Raw genomic sequence first — 20891 nt, forward strand, 5'->3', positions numbered from 1 at the left:
TTTGTCGCCCAATATTTCAGAAACTACAAATCCTAACTGTTCCCTCCATAGACAGCTATGAAATTGTAATCCTCCTACACAGCAAACAAAAATTATTTGAGGAGAATAATCTTAACCATACATATAATACAAGAAATAAAAATTATTTTATGCTACCCACACACCAGTTGAAATTATATGCACAGACTTCACAGTATGTGGGGGACGACAACATACAAAAAGTTAATGAGAAAAAACATACTTAATATGAAGCCACAAATTTTAAAACCCAGGCTACAGCACGTTCTGTAGAAGAAATGCTACTATTCAATAGAATAATTCACAGAGGATGAAATGATAATTTGAGCAAGGGGTAATTAAGTGTTAGATTTCATTTTATGTGTGTGTGTGTGTGTGTGTGTGTGTGTGTGTGTGTGAACATTAAAACTGTATTATTATTATTATTACTATTATGCTGTTTGTTAACATAAGCTGTTGTATGTTTGTGGTGAAATTTTACCACAGTTTGATGTGTCTCCTGTATCTGAATCAAACAATTCACATTATGTACAGGGTGATTATAATTAAAGTTAAACTTCCAAAACGCTGTATAAATAACACCACGGGCCAGAATGATGTCAAATTGCAACAGAATATTATCAGAGAACGGAGAAAACATATGGAAAAAAATGTGTGAAAATAGATCAATAGATGGCACTGTATGTGTCAGAATATGTAAATGAAAATACCTGTCATACGCACAACCCATTGAAGTTGGTACAAACATGTCAGGTACACGGCTTTTCCTCCTTTTGCATCTGCGATGCTCATCATGACTGTCTCAATGCAGAATTGCGCTCTGCTTGTAAAGCTGTATCGCAAGATTGATAAGTGTGCACACGTCGCTCAGCAGAAGTTCCAGACAGTGAAGAGTTTGAATAAAGGCGTTGGTCCGATGACTGCCATGGGTCTGGAGAAAATAATTCGGAAATTGAAAAAGTTGCATTCTTTTGGTGTGGCACTTGTTAAAGGGAGGAAATGAATTGATTCAATATCAGTGGCAGCAGTGGCCACAGCAATGCAGGAGGAGGAGACAAGTGGTGGTATGCAAACGTGTAGTGCACGGAGAAGTGTCCAAACATTGGACATACCTGTGAGTAAGGCGTGTAAAATCCTACGAAACATCCTTCTTTGCTATCCATTCAACATTACTCATGTGCGTGAGTTGCTGCCTGTTGAACTGCCAGCAATAGAGACCTTTGCTTTAGAATTTATTGCTCACATGGAAGTGGACAATGACTGGCCGTGGAAGATTTTATGGACAGGCAAAGCCCACTCCCATCTGACAGAATATGTCAATACACAGAATTGTCAAATATGGGCAACGGAAAATTCATACCTAAATCAACCAGTACCACTTCATCCTGGAAAGGTCACTGTTCGGTGTGGGTTTACGGCCTCTTTTATCATAGGGCCATATTTTTTCGAAGAGACAGACGTGCTTCCAGTACTGTTACCAGTATGGTCACTGGTAAGCGCTATGAGTGGCTTTTGCGCAACTGCGTCATTCCAGCTCTCCAAAAGTGTCGATGTGTGCATGGGGTCATTTTTATGCAAGATGGCGCACCCCTGCACAAGGCAAATCCAGTTAAGCAGCTGCTGAAGCACCATTTTGGAAATTCTATATTTATCAGCCACCATTTCCCTACAGCCTGGCCATCCCAATCACCTGATCTTAATCCATGTGACTTCTGGCTGTTGGGTTATCTGAAAGATGATGTGTTCAGTGTTCCGACTGCAAACTTAGCTGTATTGAAGGCACGTATTGCACAACACATTCTGAACATGACCACGGAAACATGTCGATCAGTTGTGGAACATGCTGTTTCTTGATTTCAACTTGTTGCAGAAAATGGGTGGCAGCATATTGAACATGTTTTGCACAAGACACACGCAAATTAGAAATTCGATTTAATTTTGACTGGTGCTTTTTATGCGCTTTTTGGCCTCAGGACAATTAAAAACTGAAGTGAGTGATGCTTTTTATGCGGTTTTTGGCCTCGGGACAATTAAAAACCGATTTTTCCGATCCGATGGGATATGACCTTGCCGCGGTGGATGGGCTTATGTAACTAACAGTATCACACCTGTACACCCATGTACATTGAGAAGCATAGTTTGTTTAACATCAAATGAACACCTTAGCCATTGTTGTATGATTCATTTGTAGTTAACCACAATTAAATTATGATGCTTACAGAGCTATCTAATGCTACATTTTGTAACTATTTATTTTTCTTCTGCCATACATTTCCCCCCTTCTCTGATGATATTCCATTGTAATTTGTCATCATTCTGACCAGTGGTGTTATTTCTCACTTTGAAAGTTTAACTTTAATTATAATCACCCTGTACATTATGAGAAAAGTAAACCACAATTCAAAATACATAGTACAAATGTACACAGATCCAGTACAAATATGTTTAAATGTAATACATGTGACAAGTACTACACTGGGCAAATGGGGCACTCTTTTCATGAGAGGTTTAAACTGCACATTGAGAAAACAGAGATCTGCACTTTAAGCATCTAAGAGAGAATTATCACCAAGTAAAAGTGATTGATGTAGCTTTGCACATTATTTATATACTACACCAAAATCAAGAAAATGAATGTATTAGAGGCTAATGGAGATATATAGCTGTGTGATTAAATCTTGAAACAATTCACCGATGATCAACTAGAACTACACAATACAAAGTTCTTATATAATTAGATAATTTCAGGTGCAATTGTTTAACCCTTTGGCAGTCAACCATTTTCAGTAGCGAATGCTAAAAATGTAATACTTTTTTACACTGTCATGCAGTGTTCTATTTAAATTGCCATATATTGTACAGCATTCACTTTAAAAATATGAAAAAAATAGCACTTATCTAGTTTATTGTCACACTTCTTCACTTTAAACTATTTACAAGTGAAAAAAAGCTTTTTTTTATGAAAATAAATCTGATTTTAAATTATGTAAGAAAAGTAAAATTTTTAATATTATTTACATAGATAATAACTATAATAATTGAACAGTACATTACAGGCTGCCCGATGTATGCAGTTCTGCAACACCTAAAAATTATGTTTCAAGCAGAATACTTTTTGATAAACCATGGAAATGCCTTAGCTGTTTTTGCTGCCCAGTATTAGAACAATGTAGCTCTTTTGTTGAGTCCCATATTCAGTAAGTATACCATAAAACCTTACTTCAACTGTTGCGACATTCTTCCATTCTTTTATATGGGCTGGACAAAGTAGCAGCATGTTTGGTTATACACTGCTTAGTTGAACCATTTGTTTTAGAGACCATTAGTTGAAGTAACATTTCAGTGTAAAATAAACTGAAAAATTCAGTTGCAGTAGATCCCACTGGTGGCATATGCTATGGTCCAGGCGCCTTCTGAAATAGATGTGGCAGCAGCTGTAGTGTTTCAAGTGCAACCATTTCAGTGTACTGTGTACTTTCCATTCTCTCTTCACTTTCAATCAATAAACCAGCAAGAACATCACTATCATTTTCTGAACCGCTGTTATTTTCACTAAAATACTCTGTATTGCTAGTATTTTCCAGTGACTCACAAATTTCATTGTTGGACATATTTTTATTTAAAACAATCACAAAAGTGAGTGCAATAAACAAACTGGAAACATTAACTCAAAGAAAAATAGCACAGAAACAATATTAAACAACAATAGATGAAATAACAAAATGTGGACACACTGTCAACAAATGAACAATGCAGTAGCAGAGTTATCAATTGTCAATGTCTCATTACAGCGGACACTCAGAATTTTGTAATTGTTGACATGCACTTAAGTCGAAATGTTGAGCATCAATATTGAGTAGGCACTACATCTAGTGGCAAATTTTAAAAGCTGAGCAAAAGTAAACAGTGTACAAATGAAGTGGCATTCTGACAATACTGTCATCGGTAGGGTGTAATGATTGACTGAAACCTTGACAATCAAAGGGTTACATAAAGACATCAGTAAACCAATGAATGTTGTTCTTGAGTGCACCTGAGCAACACTTCACAAGTCAGTATTAAGGTCTCATACGTCAAGTCAGCCATATTTAGGCCTCGTACGTCATGACAGAAATATATCTTTTAGGTCACTATAATGATTTTCCACCAACCATAAGGTTTTTTTTTTTAAAAAAAAAGAAAAAAGAAAGAAAGAAAGAAAGGAAAAAGAGAAAAAAAACCTGAGGTTATCTGTATGATATTTGATGAAAGTATGTAAAAGTTGACCATTCATCTTCCCGATCCCAATCCTCACATGCTCATTCCATTTCATATTCTCTGCAATGTTAACCCCAGATATTTAAGTGATGTGACTGTGTTCAAGCAGGGCAGTACTAATGATTTGTTTTTCCTAATCCTCTACATTGTTGTTGTTGTTGTGGTCTTCAGTCCTGAGACTGGTTTGATGCAGCTCTCCATGCTACTCTATCCTGTGCAAGCTGCTTCATCTCCCAGTACCTACTGCAACCTACATCCTTCTGAATCTGCTTAGTGTATTGATCTCTTGGTCTCCCTCTACGATTTTTACCCTCCACGCTGCCCTCCAATGCTAAATTTGTGATCCCTTGATGCCTCAAAACATGTCCTACCAACTGATCCCTTCTTCTAGTCAAGTTGTGCCACAAACTTCTCTTCTCCCCAATCCTATTCAATACCTCCTCATTAGTTACGTGATCTACCCACCTTATCTTCAGCATTCTTCTGTAGCACCACATTTCGAAAGCTTCTATTCTCTTCTTGTCCAAACTAGTTATCGTCCATGTTTCACTTCCATACATGGCTACACTCCATACAAATACTTTCAGAAACGACTTCCTGACACCTAAATCTATACTCGATGTTAACAAATTTCTCTTCTTCAGAAACGCTTTCCTTGCCATTGCCAGTCTACATTTTATATCCTCTCTACTTCGACCATCATCGGTTATTTTACTCCCTAAATAGCAAAACTCCTTTACTACTTTAAGTGTCTCATTTCCTAATCTAATTCCCTCAGCATCACCCGACTTAATTTGACTACATTCCATTATCCTCGTTTTGCTTTTGTTGATGTTCATCTTATATCCTCCTTTCAAGACACTGTCCATTCCGTTCAACTGCTCTTCCAAGTCCTTTGCTGTCTCTGACAGAATTACAATGTCATCCTCTACATTAACTTACATTTTTCTACATTGAGAGCTAGCTATCATTCATTGCTCCAACTAGAAATTTTATCTAAGACATCTTGTATCCTCCTACAGTCACCCAAGTTCGACACCTTTCCATATACCAAAGCATCATCCGCAAACAACTGCTGATTGCTGTCCACCCTGTCCGTCAGATCATTTATGTATATAGAAAATAATATCAGACCTCTCACATTTCCCTGGGGCACTCCTTAGGATACCCTTGTCTCTGATGAACACTCGCCATCAAGGACAACATAGCGGGTTCTATTATTTAAGAAGTCTTCAAGCAACTCACGTATGTGGAAACCTATTCCATATGCTTGTACCTTCATTAACTATCTGCAACGGGGCACCATGCCAATTACTTTGGGGAATCTAGAAATATGGAAGCTGCCTGTTGCCCTATATCAATAGTTCACAGTATATCATGTAAAAAGAGGGCAAGTTGAGTTTTGTACGAGCGATGCTTCCATAAACCATGCTGATTTGCGGACATAAGTTTATCAGCCTCACGGAAATTGATTACACAGATGGGACCAGAAAACTGTACACACACTTTCATAGTTAATATCTTTGGAACAAAATGACACACTATTGTAATTTTGTGTGGAAGCTTAGACCATTGTTTTCTCAACAGATCTTGGCGTGCTTATTCCAGGATATGACAGTGCAGCACTGAATGAAATAAGATTGTTGTTTGAGCAATCCAAGGCCACATTGAAGTGGTACTGGAAGTATGAAAATATGATGGAGGTATAATGCCAATGTACATAGCATGTCCTGAACTCAGCCACTAACATGTACAATAATTTATTGTATTCGGGATAAATCTGAAGCCGACGGTACTGTTCTGTATGTGCATAAGGAAAGGTCTGGCTGACCAAAAACATCAACAAGTCCAGCATCCAGCACTGCTGTGTTGCAACATTTTACTAGGACACCTCAAAAATCTGTGAAGAAGGGTGCATGTGAAAGTGGGGTAAGTCACTTAAGTTACGATGAATTCTGAAGGCTGCAAAATGGAAAGTTTACATTCCAAGACAAGGATGACCCAGATTGAAGGATGGAGTACTGTGAGTAGTTTGAACGCATGCTTCATGAGGATGAACAGTTTGCAGGGATGGTTGTCTGGTCCGACGAGGCACAATTTAAACTGAATGGTACTGAAAAGTGCCACAACTGCATGTACCGGGCTCCTGAAAATCCTCACATTCTTGAAGACAAACATGTTACTGTACTGGGTTTAATGTGTGGTCTGTCACTGCGCAGTTTGATTGCCTGTTCTTTGAAAGTACAGTAACTGGTGAGGTGCATCTTCATATGCTGCAAACATCGATTTTACCTGCCGTCCGAAAGTTGTTTGGAAATGAAAGATTTTACCTAAAGCAAGACGACACACCACCTCACTACCATAGTGATGTCAGAGCATACTTGGACAATGATCTACCTGGACAATGGATTGGTCAATGAGGAGCTGTTGAATACCCACCACTGTCTCTAGACCTTACACCACTTGGCTTCTACAGATGGGAGATCTTGAAAAATGAGATTTATCAACAGAAGCCGGCCACACTGAATGTGTGCTATGTGAATGAGAAACGATAGGTGTTCTGTGTGGCTATCACACCGGCAACACTTACAGCCATAGTTCAGTCAACAGTTCAGCAGCACTGACTTTGTTTAGCTGCTTATGGGGGTCACTTTGAACACAAAATTACCTCCCCCCATGTAAGAATTGTAAAGGTATGTCATTTTGTTCCATTAATACTGACCATCAAAAAAGGTTTGCATTTTTCTGGACCCCTCTGCAATCAGACTCAGAATTTGTTCAGGAATTGTGCAGCAAAACAATGTTAAGGATGCCAGTTTGTAATTTTGCGGACCCATTCTTTTAACCTTCTTATTATACAGGAGTCACCTGTGCTTTTTCCCAGCCACCTAAGATTTTACACTAGGCAAGAGATTCACAATAAATCAAAACTAAATAAGAAGCCAAAGTCATAGAGTACGCTTTGTGAAACCAAATTGAGATTCCACTCCAGACATGGCAACTTATTGTTTTCAGCTCTTTCAGTTGTTTCTCTATGCAAGGGATGCTTATTATTACTATTTAATACCTTCCATACAGGACTCTTGTGATGGTAAATGACAGTATATTTGTACGTTTTTCCGGTGTAAACAATTTTTTAAATGCAAAATTTAAAACTTTGGCTTTTGTTTTGCTGTCTTCTACTGCCACATCAGACCAGTCAATGAGGGTTGGTGGAAGCCTTAGACCCACTTAGTGATTTTACATAGTACTAGAATTTTGTCGGGTTCTCGACCAGATCTTTTGATAAGGTGTGATGGTGGTTGTAGTTGTATGTTTCGTGCATATATCTTTTCACAGATGAATATCTACTAATCATTGCCTGTTGCCGTTTGCACATTCTCTTTTGAACTGGAAGTACAACTGCCTTTGTTTCCTCAGCATTTTCTGTATTTTGCCGTTAAACCACGGTGGGTCTTTTCCATCCTTAATCCACTTACTAGGCACATACTTTCCAGAGCAGCATTTACAGGCTGTTTAAACTGGGCCAATAATCCCTCTACAGCCATCACACTGGAACTAAATGATGTCAGTTCATTGTCTAAGTGAGATGCTTAAAAGTTGCTTATCTTCACTTTCTAGCAGAAACAGTCTTCTTGACTGATTTACCAACTTTTGTAATCATAGTCACTATTTGGACATCATAATCACTAATTCCAGTCATCTGTACTGACACCTTTGATAAGGTGCAGTCTGTTTGAAGCTACAAATATTTCCATTGCTGTGGGCTGCCGAACTAGCTCATCAAGACAGTTTTCGGAGACTGTGTTCAAAAATATTTCACAAGAATGTCTGTTCCCACTACAATGAATACATAGACATCCCAATCTATACTCAATAGGTTAAAGACACCACCAACAGTATTGCATGAGCTGGGTATTTATGTGTGATTGACATTCTTGAATGACTTGAGAACTGTCACAGCAGAAATGGGTGGCCTTTAAAAAAATCCAACACCACTTAAACCTGTTATATGTGACCATATAACTTCATTTTCACACTCAATTTTGACCTCAATAGAAGTAATATTTTTCTCACTGCAGTCAACACTCCCTCCCTATGGCATCTAATATGCTTTTCCGATATAAGTTCCATGACTCGCTATGTATTTTAGAGATTTCAGTCAGCTTTCAGTTCCAAGAATAATTTTTTTTTTTTTGTGTGTGTGTGTGTGTGGGGGGGGGGGGGGGGGACAGTAAATTCAGGAACTTTTTTTACGAATACTTTGACAGTTTACTGATAAAATTTTAACAGTTGAAGTGTGTTTACTCTGAATGTGGTCTGGTTTTACTACTTGCAAATCGACTGGCGAGTGCCCACCAGAGTATCTCAAACTACTACCTAGCCTAATAAAAACCTCCAATGTTCACTCCACAAGTACTCTGTTACCCGAGTAGCTGCTCCCTTTGAGTAGTCCATGCTAGACCTATCAAGGGAAGTCTTACATTTTCCTGTCCGATAACACAGGTCCAGAAACCAGGAGCCAAGACCATCACAGAGGCGACAGAGCATTCAGTTGAGACCCCTCCACTTGGCTACAAACCAAAAGACCCTGATCAACCCTGTGAACAATGCTCAAAACCGCGGGCTTTACTTTCTCCCCATGTGCAAGGCCAGCAGTCTTCACCATCTGCACCAGCCATCAGTGTGAACTGAGGATGGCTCAGAAGACATGCGACAGGTGTCGGGGCCGAAATTAGCCACAACTTGCAGACAACTCCGCCCTGTAAGCTCAATAGCAGCAGACAAAGCCTGCTCCACACCCCAGATGAGGACACCCAGCAGACATACTCAGTGCACATTGGTTTTCTTTCCAGCTCTGAATGCTATCATCCTAAAAGACTCCATAATCTGCCAAACACTGAAGCTTCTGGTAACTAGCAAAGCCTTGCCCATGTGTGCCTAATTCCAAGAATTTAAAATGTTTATTCAATTTCAAATTATGTATGCTTCAGATCTCCACACAAAGGAATTATTGATACCACATCAATATGAAACAGAACATATATTAATGGATATTTGTGTAACACTGCAATGTATGGTCAGGCACACTGTGTATATACGATTGTGCAGTCTTTTTTATGGAATAAATTATGTATGCTTTACATTCCTCTTGATGTAATTAGTAAGACCACATCAATATGAAACTAAATGGATGTTTACATAACACTGCAATGTATGGTTAATTATATAGTGTAGTATACCAATGTACCCTCTTTCATCCATTCCTTCCCCCTGCCCACCTCTTTTCTCTTCTAAACCTTATCTCTCTCCCCACCCCCCACCCTCTTCTCCAAACCCCTCAATGCAGCTATGCTGTATACACTACTTAGTTGTAATTTCTGGTCCACACTGCTTAATACTGAGACCACTGAACTGTGACTATATGTTTTTAGCAGATCCACACAGATTAAGTTCTTCTAATGCACTACACCTTTATCACATATTTATGACTTACAGGGCTGTTCAGCAACAGATAGTAACTTTGTAATTTTCAATAACTTCTAATAGTCTTTGATTAACTCCATATTTCAATATTTGTAAAGTGAACATTTTGATATGTCACTTTGAAAATATATATTGTGTTTGGTTCATCCTTCACACACTTTAAGCAGTAACACTACAGTAATATGTAATTAATTATGTTCATGCAATGTGGCAGTATATGGTTTAGGTACATAATAGAGCATGTTATGAAAAGTATAGTTGCTACTCATCATATAGAGGAGATGCTGAGTCGCAGATAGGCACAACAAAAAGACTGTCACAAAATGAGCTTTTGGCCAACAATGTCTTTTTGGATAATAGACAACAGGCAGACAGACAGACAGACAGACAGACACACACACACACCACCACCACCACCACCACAGTCTCTGGCAGCTGAAGCCAGACTACAAGCAGCAGTGCATGATGGGAGCGGCAACTGGGTGGGAGTAAGGAGGAGGCTGGGATAGGGATGGGGGAGAAGGTATAGTAGGGTAGGAATGGAGGTAAATAAAGTGCTGCTAGTGGGAGTGTCCAGGGACAAGGTGGAAAGAAGGTAGGGCAGCTAGGTGCAGTTGGAAGGTTAAGATGGAAGGTGGGGGAGAGAGGTGGTTAGTGGAAAAGAGAGAAGTAAACAGACTGGGTGTGTTTGTGGAATAGAGGGCTGTGTAGTGCTGGAATGGGAAGAGGGAAGGGGCTAGATGGGTAAGGACAATGACTAATCAAGGTTGAGGCCAGGAGGGTTACAGAAACTTATAATGTATTGCAGGGACAGTTCCCACCTGTGAATTTCAGAAAAGCTGGTGTTGGTGGGAAGGATCTGTATGGCACAGTCTTTTTAGTCCATCCTTTTTGGCCCCCTCACCCCCACTCTCCATCTAACCTCCCAACTGCAACTAGCTGTCCTACCCTCTCCCCACCTCGTCCCTCTGCATGCTCTCATGAGACTGTAGTTGGTGTGTGTGTGTGTGTGTGTGTGTGTGTGTGTGTGTGTGTGTGTGTGTGTGTGTGTGTGTGTGTGTGTGTGTGTGTGTGTATTCTCAACATAGGCCTTGCTGGCCAAAAGCTCATTTCATGACAGTCTTTTTGTTGTGCCTATCTGCATCTCAGCATTTCTGCTTTACGGTGAGTGACAACTATCCTTTTCATAATACTGTTACACTCCATCCTGGATTTTCTATTGTTTAATATGGTATATTGATGTACCATCTCTGAAAATGTAAGAAGAACCTATTATCTATGTTCCAAATCTTCACATGCTCTAAGTAGTGGGATTATAATAACATGAATTTACTGAATATTCGTGTAACACCCAATGTATATGGTCAAGTATATAATATAGCTCACTAATGTACCATCTTCTATCCATCCCATCCCATCCCCTCCCCCTCTACCTCTCCCTCTCCACCCCCCCCCCCTCCCAGGCCCACCTCTAAATCTGCTCCACCCCCATCCATCCCTACATCTTCCACTCCCCATCAACTGTTCTCTAAATTCACCTCCCAATCATTCCTTCCACTGTCAGCTGCACCCCTCCCCACTGCCACCCTCTGTTTCCTCACCTCCCTCCCTTTCATTCTTCCTCTCCTGTAGGAATGTCTAGTGAACATCATTGAACAGGTTTTGGCTCAGGATCTTTCAGTTTCTCATGTTACAATGCTGAAACTGCCTGTTGTGACACAGCACTTTTCCATTAAGCCACAAGAAATGTGTACTGAGATTGCCACTAATTTCCTGTATATTGCTTTCACAACAGCTTTTGAAACACTAGTAGCAAAGAAATTGTTTGATAATTGCCCACATTATCTCTTTCACCAATTTCAGTCTGTCAGGAAATTGGCTGCATCTGAAAGACACATTACACAGATGACTGAATATAGAACTAATGAACAGTGCACTGATCTTGATAATCCTACTTGAAATATCACCATACTCATGGGACATTTTACTCTTGAATGACGCAATAACCAATTCGGTTTCATCTTTTGCTTGTTTCCTGTAGCTACATGTCAAGTAGTTGTCTTGGAACACCAGATTTCAAAAGTTCTTCATATTTATTTGTACCAATTACATTTGTACTTAACTTGTTGACTACTGATTATTAAATATTTTTCACAGCTCTGGTGGATGACTAACAGTTTCAGTCTCATATAAGAAAGGTGTAATATTGTTGATCACTCACATTCTGCCTTGTACCGCTTTCACAATTTACCATATAGTTCTAGTTTTGTTCTGAGAGGTTTTTATTCTCTTGGTGTAATTCACTGCATTATCCTGTCTGATGACATTCCCCAGCATTGACTGTCCTCCTCATTTTGATACAGCTCTTGTTTCCTCCTAAATGATATTCTAATGTTAAAGAGTTATTCAGCAATGCTGGTTCCAAGTGCCAGGTGCTGTATGCACACAGAGGTGCAGACATCAAACATTTCGGGAGGTTGTGTTTTGGGGGTTGGGCAGAGGAGAAAGTTACGCCCCACCACCACATAATTACAATAGGGAGATGACTGGTGTAGGAGCAACAAGATACGCAATGTTGGCTGACTCTGCGTATGTGTTTTACATTTTGCCCTCAGCAGCTGCATAACCAAGCATTTACATACACATAAGTATAAATGTTTGTGCCAATGGGCAGACTAAAAGTTTACAGATAATAATTTTCACATAGTATTGAAAGACCAGTTATCTGTAATGCTCTGATAATGCAACAGTTGGCTGCCCCCCTGGACTACATGTTTCATTACCACCTGTTTGTTAACCACATCTTATAAGCTTCCGTGCTTTATGTATGCTGCACTGTCCATGTGCAGTGTACAACTATTTCCAACTTGAACGCAGTCTACCAAATGTTACGCATTACACAACATTCTGAAGCAAACAATTTAAATGCTCCCAAAATATTGTATGTAATATGGTGATATATGCCAACTTTTGCGACTGTAATAAAAGTGTTACTTATACCAGATGGGCTTTATTTTACTTATAAATCCACAATTCACTTTTTTGCCCTTTGTCAACTTTATTCTGTTCAAAATACACGCAAATGAATTGTGGAATTATAAAAATATGATAACTAAAATATATCTGTTAATGAAGTTATGGGTGCTAAAAATTAACTTATGTATGTAGAAGAAAGTATGAAATTGATGTAGGAGCCAAAAAACTGTCCACTAAAGATGCTTTAAAATAATGTAAACTGTGTGGGGTTCAAATAAGACTTATTACAGTGGCAAGAGATGGCATATATATTACTTGTAAAGCAGTGACAGCAGGAGAGACACCACAAAAAATGAAAATGACATCATAAACATTGTATGTGTGCCTTACCTTTCATTGTTTTTAGCCACTCCCATTGACATAATTTACATCACTGCAGATTAAAACTGTGTGCCCGACCGAGACTCGAACTCGGGACCTTTGCCTTTCGCGGGCAAGCGCTCTACTATCTGAGCTACCGAAGCACGACTCACGCCCGGTACTCACAGCTTTACTTCTGCCAGTATCTCGTCTCCTACCTTCCAAACTTTACAGAAGCTCTCCTGCGTCTCCTACCTTCCAAACTTTACAGAAGCTCTCCTGCGCAGGAGAGCTTCTGTAAAGTTTGGAAGGTAGGAGACGAGATACTGGCAGAAGTAAAGCTGTGAGTACCGGGCGTGAGTCGTGCTTCGGTAGCTCAGATGGTAGAGCACTTGCCCACGAAAGGCAAAGGTCCCGAGTTCGAGTCTCGGTTGGGCACACAGTTTTAATCTGCCAGGAAGTTTCATATCAGTGCACACTCCGCTGCAGAGTGAAAATCTCATTCTGGAAACCTCCCCCAGGCTGTGGCTAAGCCATGTCTCCGCAATATCCTTTCTTTCAGGAGTGCTAGTTCTGCAAGGTTCGCAGGAGAGCTTCTGTAAAGTTTGGAAGGTAGGAGACGAGATACTGGCAGAAGTAAAGCTGTGAGTACCGGGCGTGAGTCGTGCTTCGGTAGCTCAGATAGTAGAGCGCTTGCCCGCGAAAGGCAAAGGTCCCGAGTTCGAGTCTCGGTCGGGCACACAGTTTTAATCTGCCAGGAAGTTTCATATCAGTGCACACTCCGCTGCAGAGTGAAAATCTCATTCGGGATACATCACTGCAGTCTGTGCCGGTATCTGGTTCATCCCATGTTAGATTGATGACGATGGGATCAAGCAGGTTGTCAGTTAAATTTTCCCTCTACATGTTCTCTTCCTGTAGCCATTCTGCATACTGAACACTATCAGCCCACACTGAAGAAGTTATGTAGTCAAGTGCTTTATCTAAAAGCCTGTCTGTATTGGTAGTTTTAAAGGTCACCTTTCATTTTGCGACATACTCTTTCACTTGTGCCCATAGGAGCTCTATTGGATTGCACTGGCGAGATATGGTGGCAAACTTAAAATAGTACGTCCATGTTCCTGTGGAATACAATCTATATCATAAATTTTTAAATGAGACTTGTGAAGCACTACAAGATTCAACAAATCAGCACAAATTTGGTTGACAGTATGCAGTATCTTTTTACTTTGTGAGTGCCTTGTCATCAACAGATGAGTGATAACTCTCACTTTCTGTAACAATCACTGTGTTTTCAAGCACTAAATCATAATTTAAATGTCTGAGTTAATATCAGCATGATAATCTCCTGAACTGCTCTTTTTGCCAGGAACACAAATTTGCTTTTTGGACAGAATCCGGAAGCAGAACCAGCATGAAGCACAATTATTATTCCACCTCTACCAACTGGTGCTTTAAAACTATCTGAAACATCACTCATATTACAATGCTTTCCTAGTATGATTCTGGTTTACATACTTTTCATTCATTCAAGTAAAAATTTGTTCAGATTGCCAGATTTTCTTATTTCAAGAATACTTCTTAAAAACTGTGCTCATGAAACAATGATATCACAATGTTTCATTAAAATTTTTCTTCCTACATTTGTATGTGCATATCTGAATCCAGTTTTTTTTTATGTATACTTTGCATTGAGGTTATACTGCATTTGAAATTTGCAGTTTCGCTCATTTGCAACAGAAATATTTTGACAGTAAGAAATTGACACAATCATCTAAACTTGTGACAGGTTTCTTACAAATGTGATGTATTCCTGGTGATCTGAAAACTGGGCTTCACAGATCTGGACAGATAAATTACCTTCACTGTCAATCCACTGAATGGTTCACAAGCTGACACATTTGCTTGTGAAGCCTGTTTCTCAATCTGGCAATGTCTGTGATAGGTCCACCATTTTCTGCTTTGCTCATGAAGAAAGTGTGTTTATGTGGAATTTGTCACTTTCTACCACCATTAAATATGACAGCTAACACTAAGTAAGTCACAACAACCAAGTTTAACACTTGTACTGGCGATGATGTTCACAGCAGAGCATTCAGAAAACTACTGAATGTGCACCTGGCTGTCGGAGAATGCATGATGTCAGATGCACAGAACAAGCCTAAACTCTACAGTCTTCCTTCATCACTCCAACTAAGTTACTGCATATGCGCCTACACTTTTTAATGGGAAAGAGCTGTTAAAGAAAGTGATAAAGTTTGGAAAATACATGAGCATATTTGTCTTTCAAAATGCTTGTACTGTAGATTTCTTGTTAAGTTAGCCCTTTGAGATCAGCATTAAATAACCGGATTGCACATGGACTTTTTATCTCTCAATTTTTTGTTTTCTATTTTGAGATATGACTCTGCCTCGATTCCCTTAAGTATTGTTTGTTATCTGTGCACCATAACCTGACAGGCCATTACTAGTTTTTCCTCATACTGTAACCATCAACTAGAGAATGATACGGTTAGATTTGTCTATCATTATTGATTTCCTTGAACTCTACATAGAAAGTATACTGTCCTTACCACATTGTAAAATTCAAGTAAGTCCAATAACATTCCTTTTTCAAGTGAATCAGTCAGGAAGTTTATACTGAAATCCCCACACAGCCAACCTCATCTCCCTTAAGAAATAAAACTAGCATAGTGTCAAGCCTGGAGAGGAAAACCCTGCAATATGAACTGGTGGATCTGTAAAAGCCTATAACGGAAAGTGTTATTAACGGAAAGCTCTTTTAAATGAAACACTACAATTGGATTAAGTGACCACTCTTCCCTTCTGCAACAAATTCCTGCAATAGTAATCAGATACGATGTATCTTTCCAAAGAAAGCACTAGCAGTTATAAGTAAATGATGGTCTGAGGTACAAATAATTTTAAGTGTCAAGATGTTTTCAGACCCTGAACTAATCATCCTCCAGACAAATGCTCCAACACTGTTGTGATGTGTCTCGTAATGCCTCAAGGAAAGTGGGACAGCAGCCAGATATTAAGTACTTGAATAATGATAACTAAAACCAACAGCTGTATTGGAATCCAATGTCATTTATTCAACACATGCTACCAGTTTTGATGCCAAAAGTGTCATTTCAGTACCCTAGTGTAACCTGTTACCAATGTACCAGCTGCAATGACAAAGACCAACGGAATCTTCAAATGGAAACAGTTATTCACCATGTACACTAGCATGTGCAATGAACAAAATCATGTGCAGTGGGGCCAAGATGAACTAGATTCTGTATGTAGCAGTAACAAGCGCAGCTTGACCAGACAACAACTGCTATCTTTTACCCATCAAACCCAGTATGCTGAATGCCTAGTCCACACACAGAATTCCCCACAGCATGTCCTTACACACCTCCAAGCCTCTCATCATCCCCAAGAATCAGCTACAAAGGTGCACACCCTCATCATCCAATGTCACACTGGACTGGAACAACTAAAACACTTCCTTTGCCAGGGCTTGAATTACCTCTAACTTTGCCCTGAAATGAGAGAGAGAACACACTCAAGCCTCTTCCCACCCCTTCTAATGTGGTGGTTCCAATGCCCACCCAACCTACACAACATCCTTATCCATCCCTATGCATCTCTCACTCCCAACCCCCAACCCTTTGTCACACAGACCATTTCCCTCTGAAAGACCAAGCTGCAAGACCTGTCCAATCCACAAACCTAGTACCTCTCACTCCAGTCCTATCACAGGCTTATCCTACACCATGAGAAGCCAAGCCACTTGTGAACCTAGCCAAGTCATATACCAAATCTGCTGCAAATACTGCACAGCCTTTTATGTCAGTATGACTACCAACCAGCTGTCTACCAGGATGAATAGCCACTGCCAAACTATTGCCAAGAAAAAAGTTGACCACCCAGTGGCAAAACATGTAGCTGAGCACAACATGTTCAGTTTCAATGGCTGCTACACAACCTGGATCATTTGGATTCTGTCCGCCACCGTAGCTGAGTGGGCAGCTCGCCGGCTTGTCATGCTGTGGGGCCCGGGGTTGATTCCCGGCTGGGTTGGAGATTTTCTCTGCTCAGGGACTGAATGTTGTGCTGTCTTCATCATCATCATTTCAGCCTCACAGATGCGCAAGTCAGCGAAGTGGCGCCACCTCAAAAGACTTGCACCAGGTGAGTGGGTCTACCTGCCGGGAGGCCCTCACCACACAACATTTCATTTCCCCTGGATCTTTCCCTAAGCACTGGCAATATTAGTCCAGCCAGCACCATGTAGATGCAGAGGTGTGTGTGTGTGTGTGTGTGTGTGTGTGTGTGTGTGTGTGAATTCCAAAAGCTAGTAAGTTTTCTTTTTCTCTCTAACAACATCTCAACTCTTCTGTTTTTCGGTGAATGGTCTCCTTTAATCCAAAAGTATTTACAGTAACACTAGTCTGCATTGTATCAGAGGACTGAAAACTAATATGTGATACTACCTCAACTTTTTATGCTGATTACAAATCTGTTTTTAGTTTTATGCTATCACGTATAGTTTTGCCGCACTTTGACTTCAAAGAAATATAGCTGCACCAGTAGGTCATATGTATTAATTATTGGAGGGAAGTTTTTCAATACGACTTTGTATACTTTTAGGTTGTTACTCCTATTGATGATTGTTGTTATTATGCAACCCTAAGTGGTGTTTGTCTCACCGGTTTGGGTTACAAGTGCTATATTGTGATTATTTTATATATTTAAGACAGTATTAAGAAAGCACTTCACCTACTATTGATAGTTACCATAATGCTAACGCAGAAGTCTATGTAGGACTTAAATCTTTTCTGATAAATTTTGGGAATTATTCAGTAGCTAAGCAGACTGTGCAAAAAGCTTACCATGCTTATTTTAAAGTGAAACTCTGTGACCAGAATAAGGGATGGGTGCCAGAAACAGCTTGCCACTATTGTATGGAATGGTTAAGATTGGGGACAAAAGGAAAGAAAATATGCATGCCATTTGTGATCCCAATGGTGTGGAGGGAGCGTAAAAGTCACCTTAATGACTGTTACTTCTGCTTAGTTAATGTTCAGAGGTGCAGCTCGAAAAATAAGAGAGAAATTGCGTATCCAAGCACTGATTCAGTCATTAGGCCAGTTTTCACACAGAGAAGATCTAATTGTTCCTCTTCCTCCAGCTATTGTAGAGAACGTGGCAGAAGATGATGATGAAAATGAAGTTGATGGAATTATCGAAGACAATAGTGATGTCCACGATTCTGAATGCGACTTTACTCCACAGCAGTTCTCTCAGAGCGAACGTAATGATCTCATATGAGATTCGAAGTTACCTAAGGAATCTGTGGAACCACTTGGCTCCTGGTTAAAAAGTAAGAATCTTCTGTAACCAGGAACATATTACTCATGGTGCAGACATAGAGAGAAATAATTAGATCATTTATTCTCATAGGTCGAGTCCTTGGTTTACTGTAATAACATAAATAAGTTATTGCACTTCTATGGCATTGAACATGATCCTACACAGTGGAGAATTTTCTAGACTCATCAGTGAGGAGCCTGCAAGGGGTGTTACTGTATAATGGAAATGCATATGGGTCTATTCTTGTGGCCCATTCAGCTCAAATAACAGCAATGTATCAGAACATGAAGACACTTTTAACGAGTATCCAGTATGAGGAACACACGTGGCTTATCTGCAGTGACTTTAAAGTTATTGGGGTACTGTTAGGACAACAAGTTGGGTTCACAAAAGTGCCTTGCTTTCTATGCGAATTGGACAGTTGGTTAAAGCAAAGACATTGGAGTGTGGGAATTTGGCCAGAGCAGAGAAATTTTGTGCCCTTAACTAATAATATCCTGTACTAACCAATTTTAGAAAAAAAGAATAAAAAATAAAAGTGTCTTGCTCCTACCTCTACAAATAAAATTGGGCTTGATGAAGTAATTTGTAAAGACTCTACCACAGGATGGACCCTGCGTTGTACCTTTCCATGAAATTTTCCTTCCTCCCATGAGACAAACTGAAAACTGGATTATTTTTTTTTAGTCCTCAAATAATGAAATTGATCAAGGATGAAGATTCTGAGAAGATGACGAATAAAAGAGAAAAAGGGGCATGACCGCCTTCCGATCAGTTAGAGAACTTTCTGTGGAATAAGAAAGATCTTCTCTAGAAGGCCATTGTTGAAAATGGTTGGTCGGTGGGTTGATTCAGCGGAGGGGACCAAACAGTGAGGTCATCAGTCCCATTGATTAGGGAAGGATGGGGTAGGAGATCTGCCGTGTCCTTTCAAAGGAACCATCCTGGCATTTGCCTGAAGATATTTAGGGAAAGGGAAAACCTAAATCTGGATGGCCAAATGTGGGTTTGAAATGTTATCCTCCCGAATGCAAGTCCAGTGTGCTAACCACTGCACCACATCGATTGGTGAAAATAGTTGAAAAATTGTTAAATGAGTGAGAAAGTCCACTTTCTGCACTCACATATCGACTACTTCCTGGAAAATTTAGGACATTACATTGAAGAGATATTAAGGAGATGGAGAGGAGGTACCAGTGGCAATGGACTGGAGCTATGATGGCAGACTACTGTTGGATATTTAAGAGAGACAGTCATCATATACAAAGATCTGCAAGGATGTCAAGGAAGGGAAAGTTTAAAAATCAATGGAACACTGTTGACTTCTTGTTTTTATACAATGTAGTCACGAAACAAGTTATGGGAGTACTGAGGAGTGTTTTTAAATTTAGTTTATTTTTTAAATGTGTTTTGATTAAAAACTTACCTCCTGTGAAATTGTGTTAGAATATATTTGTGGGCTCAGAAAAGAAAATCATCAAAATATTACTTCTTATTTTGTGTAAAAACCTGATGTGATAGACAAAAACGGTAGTTATTTCTAGACTCAGCATTAAAATTGATTCAAGAACACCTACTTTCAACAAATCATCCGACAAAAAGTTTTAAAATGCAGGTTAGTGTAATTTATCTAAATCTGCATTTACTAATTCAAAAGAAAATTTCATTCAGGTAATGTCATACCAAACAAACAACGATAGTCTCCATTTCACTGGCATGTGGAGTGTTCTCTAGATGGGTGTCATGTCATCTTTAGTTGTATAATTAAGATTACATTCAAAATCATTAGCTGCTGCACTATTACATATTATTTAATTATTTTTTAGCATTATTCTTTAGAGTGTGTGTTTCCTTTATTGCCTTCTTAACCCCTGTATGCCTTCTTAACTCTTGTATATCACTTATGCTTGATTGAGGTCCCTGTGTATTGCTAAAATGTTTCAGTAACTTGCTACAGAATATACACAACAGAAAAACAAATGTACATCAAAATTCCACAGTTTTTTTTAATCACATATTTATCTACCGTTAGATACATTTTAAATACATTATTTCCACACCGCTATTTCATCAGAATATGTTCTCATCACACCTATTTGATCAATGTAAGTTTCTAATTAAATAAAACTTCATATTTGAAATGTAAATAAGTAACTACAAATTTAAAGCAGAAGAATACTCACTCTTCATTTCTTATTGGAGGAATAAATTTGTTCATAACACCACGTCGAGTACCAAGGGACCGTTTCTGAGCACCATAGGCATAGGATGGCTGCTGTTCCATTGATGACGCACCGCCACATCTGCCAGAACCCCATTTCTTCTGATTCTGAAGGCTCTACAAAAAGAGCAACATTGTAACTGCTACAAAAAATATAATTCAGTAATAGAAAAAAAATTCCCTCAATTTCACATCTACTAAAATA

At 39.3% G+C, this 20891-nt stretch overlaps 1 protein-coding gene across 1 annotated transcript in view; it reads right to left on the reverse strand.

The window, feature by feature from the left end:
* The window catches only part of LOC126251864 (fidgetin-like protein 1), a 179369-nt gene that overhangs the window by 84735 nt on the left and 73743 nt on the right, over positions 1-20891 (reverse strand). Inside the window, exon 6 of the mRNA XM_049952550.1 lies at positions 20649-20803. Within this exon, the coding sequence (XP_049808507.1) occupies positions 20649-20803 (155 nt within the window). The remainder of the gene's footprint in view (positions 1-20648; positions 20804-20891) is intronic.

The sequence above is a fragment of the Schistocerca nitens genome, chromosome 4 (assembly GCF_023898315.1).
Source record: "Schistocerca nitens isolate TAMUIC-IGC-003100 chromosome 4, iqSchNite1.1, whole genome shotgun sequence".
Taxonomy (NCBI): Eukaryota; Metazoa; Arthropoda; class Insecta; order Orthoptera; family Acrididae; genus Schistocerca; species Schistocerca nitens.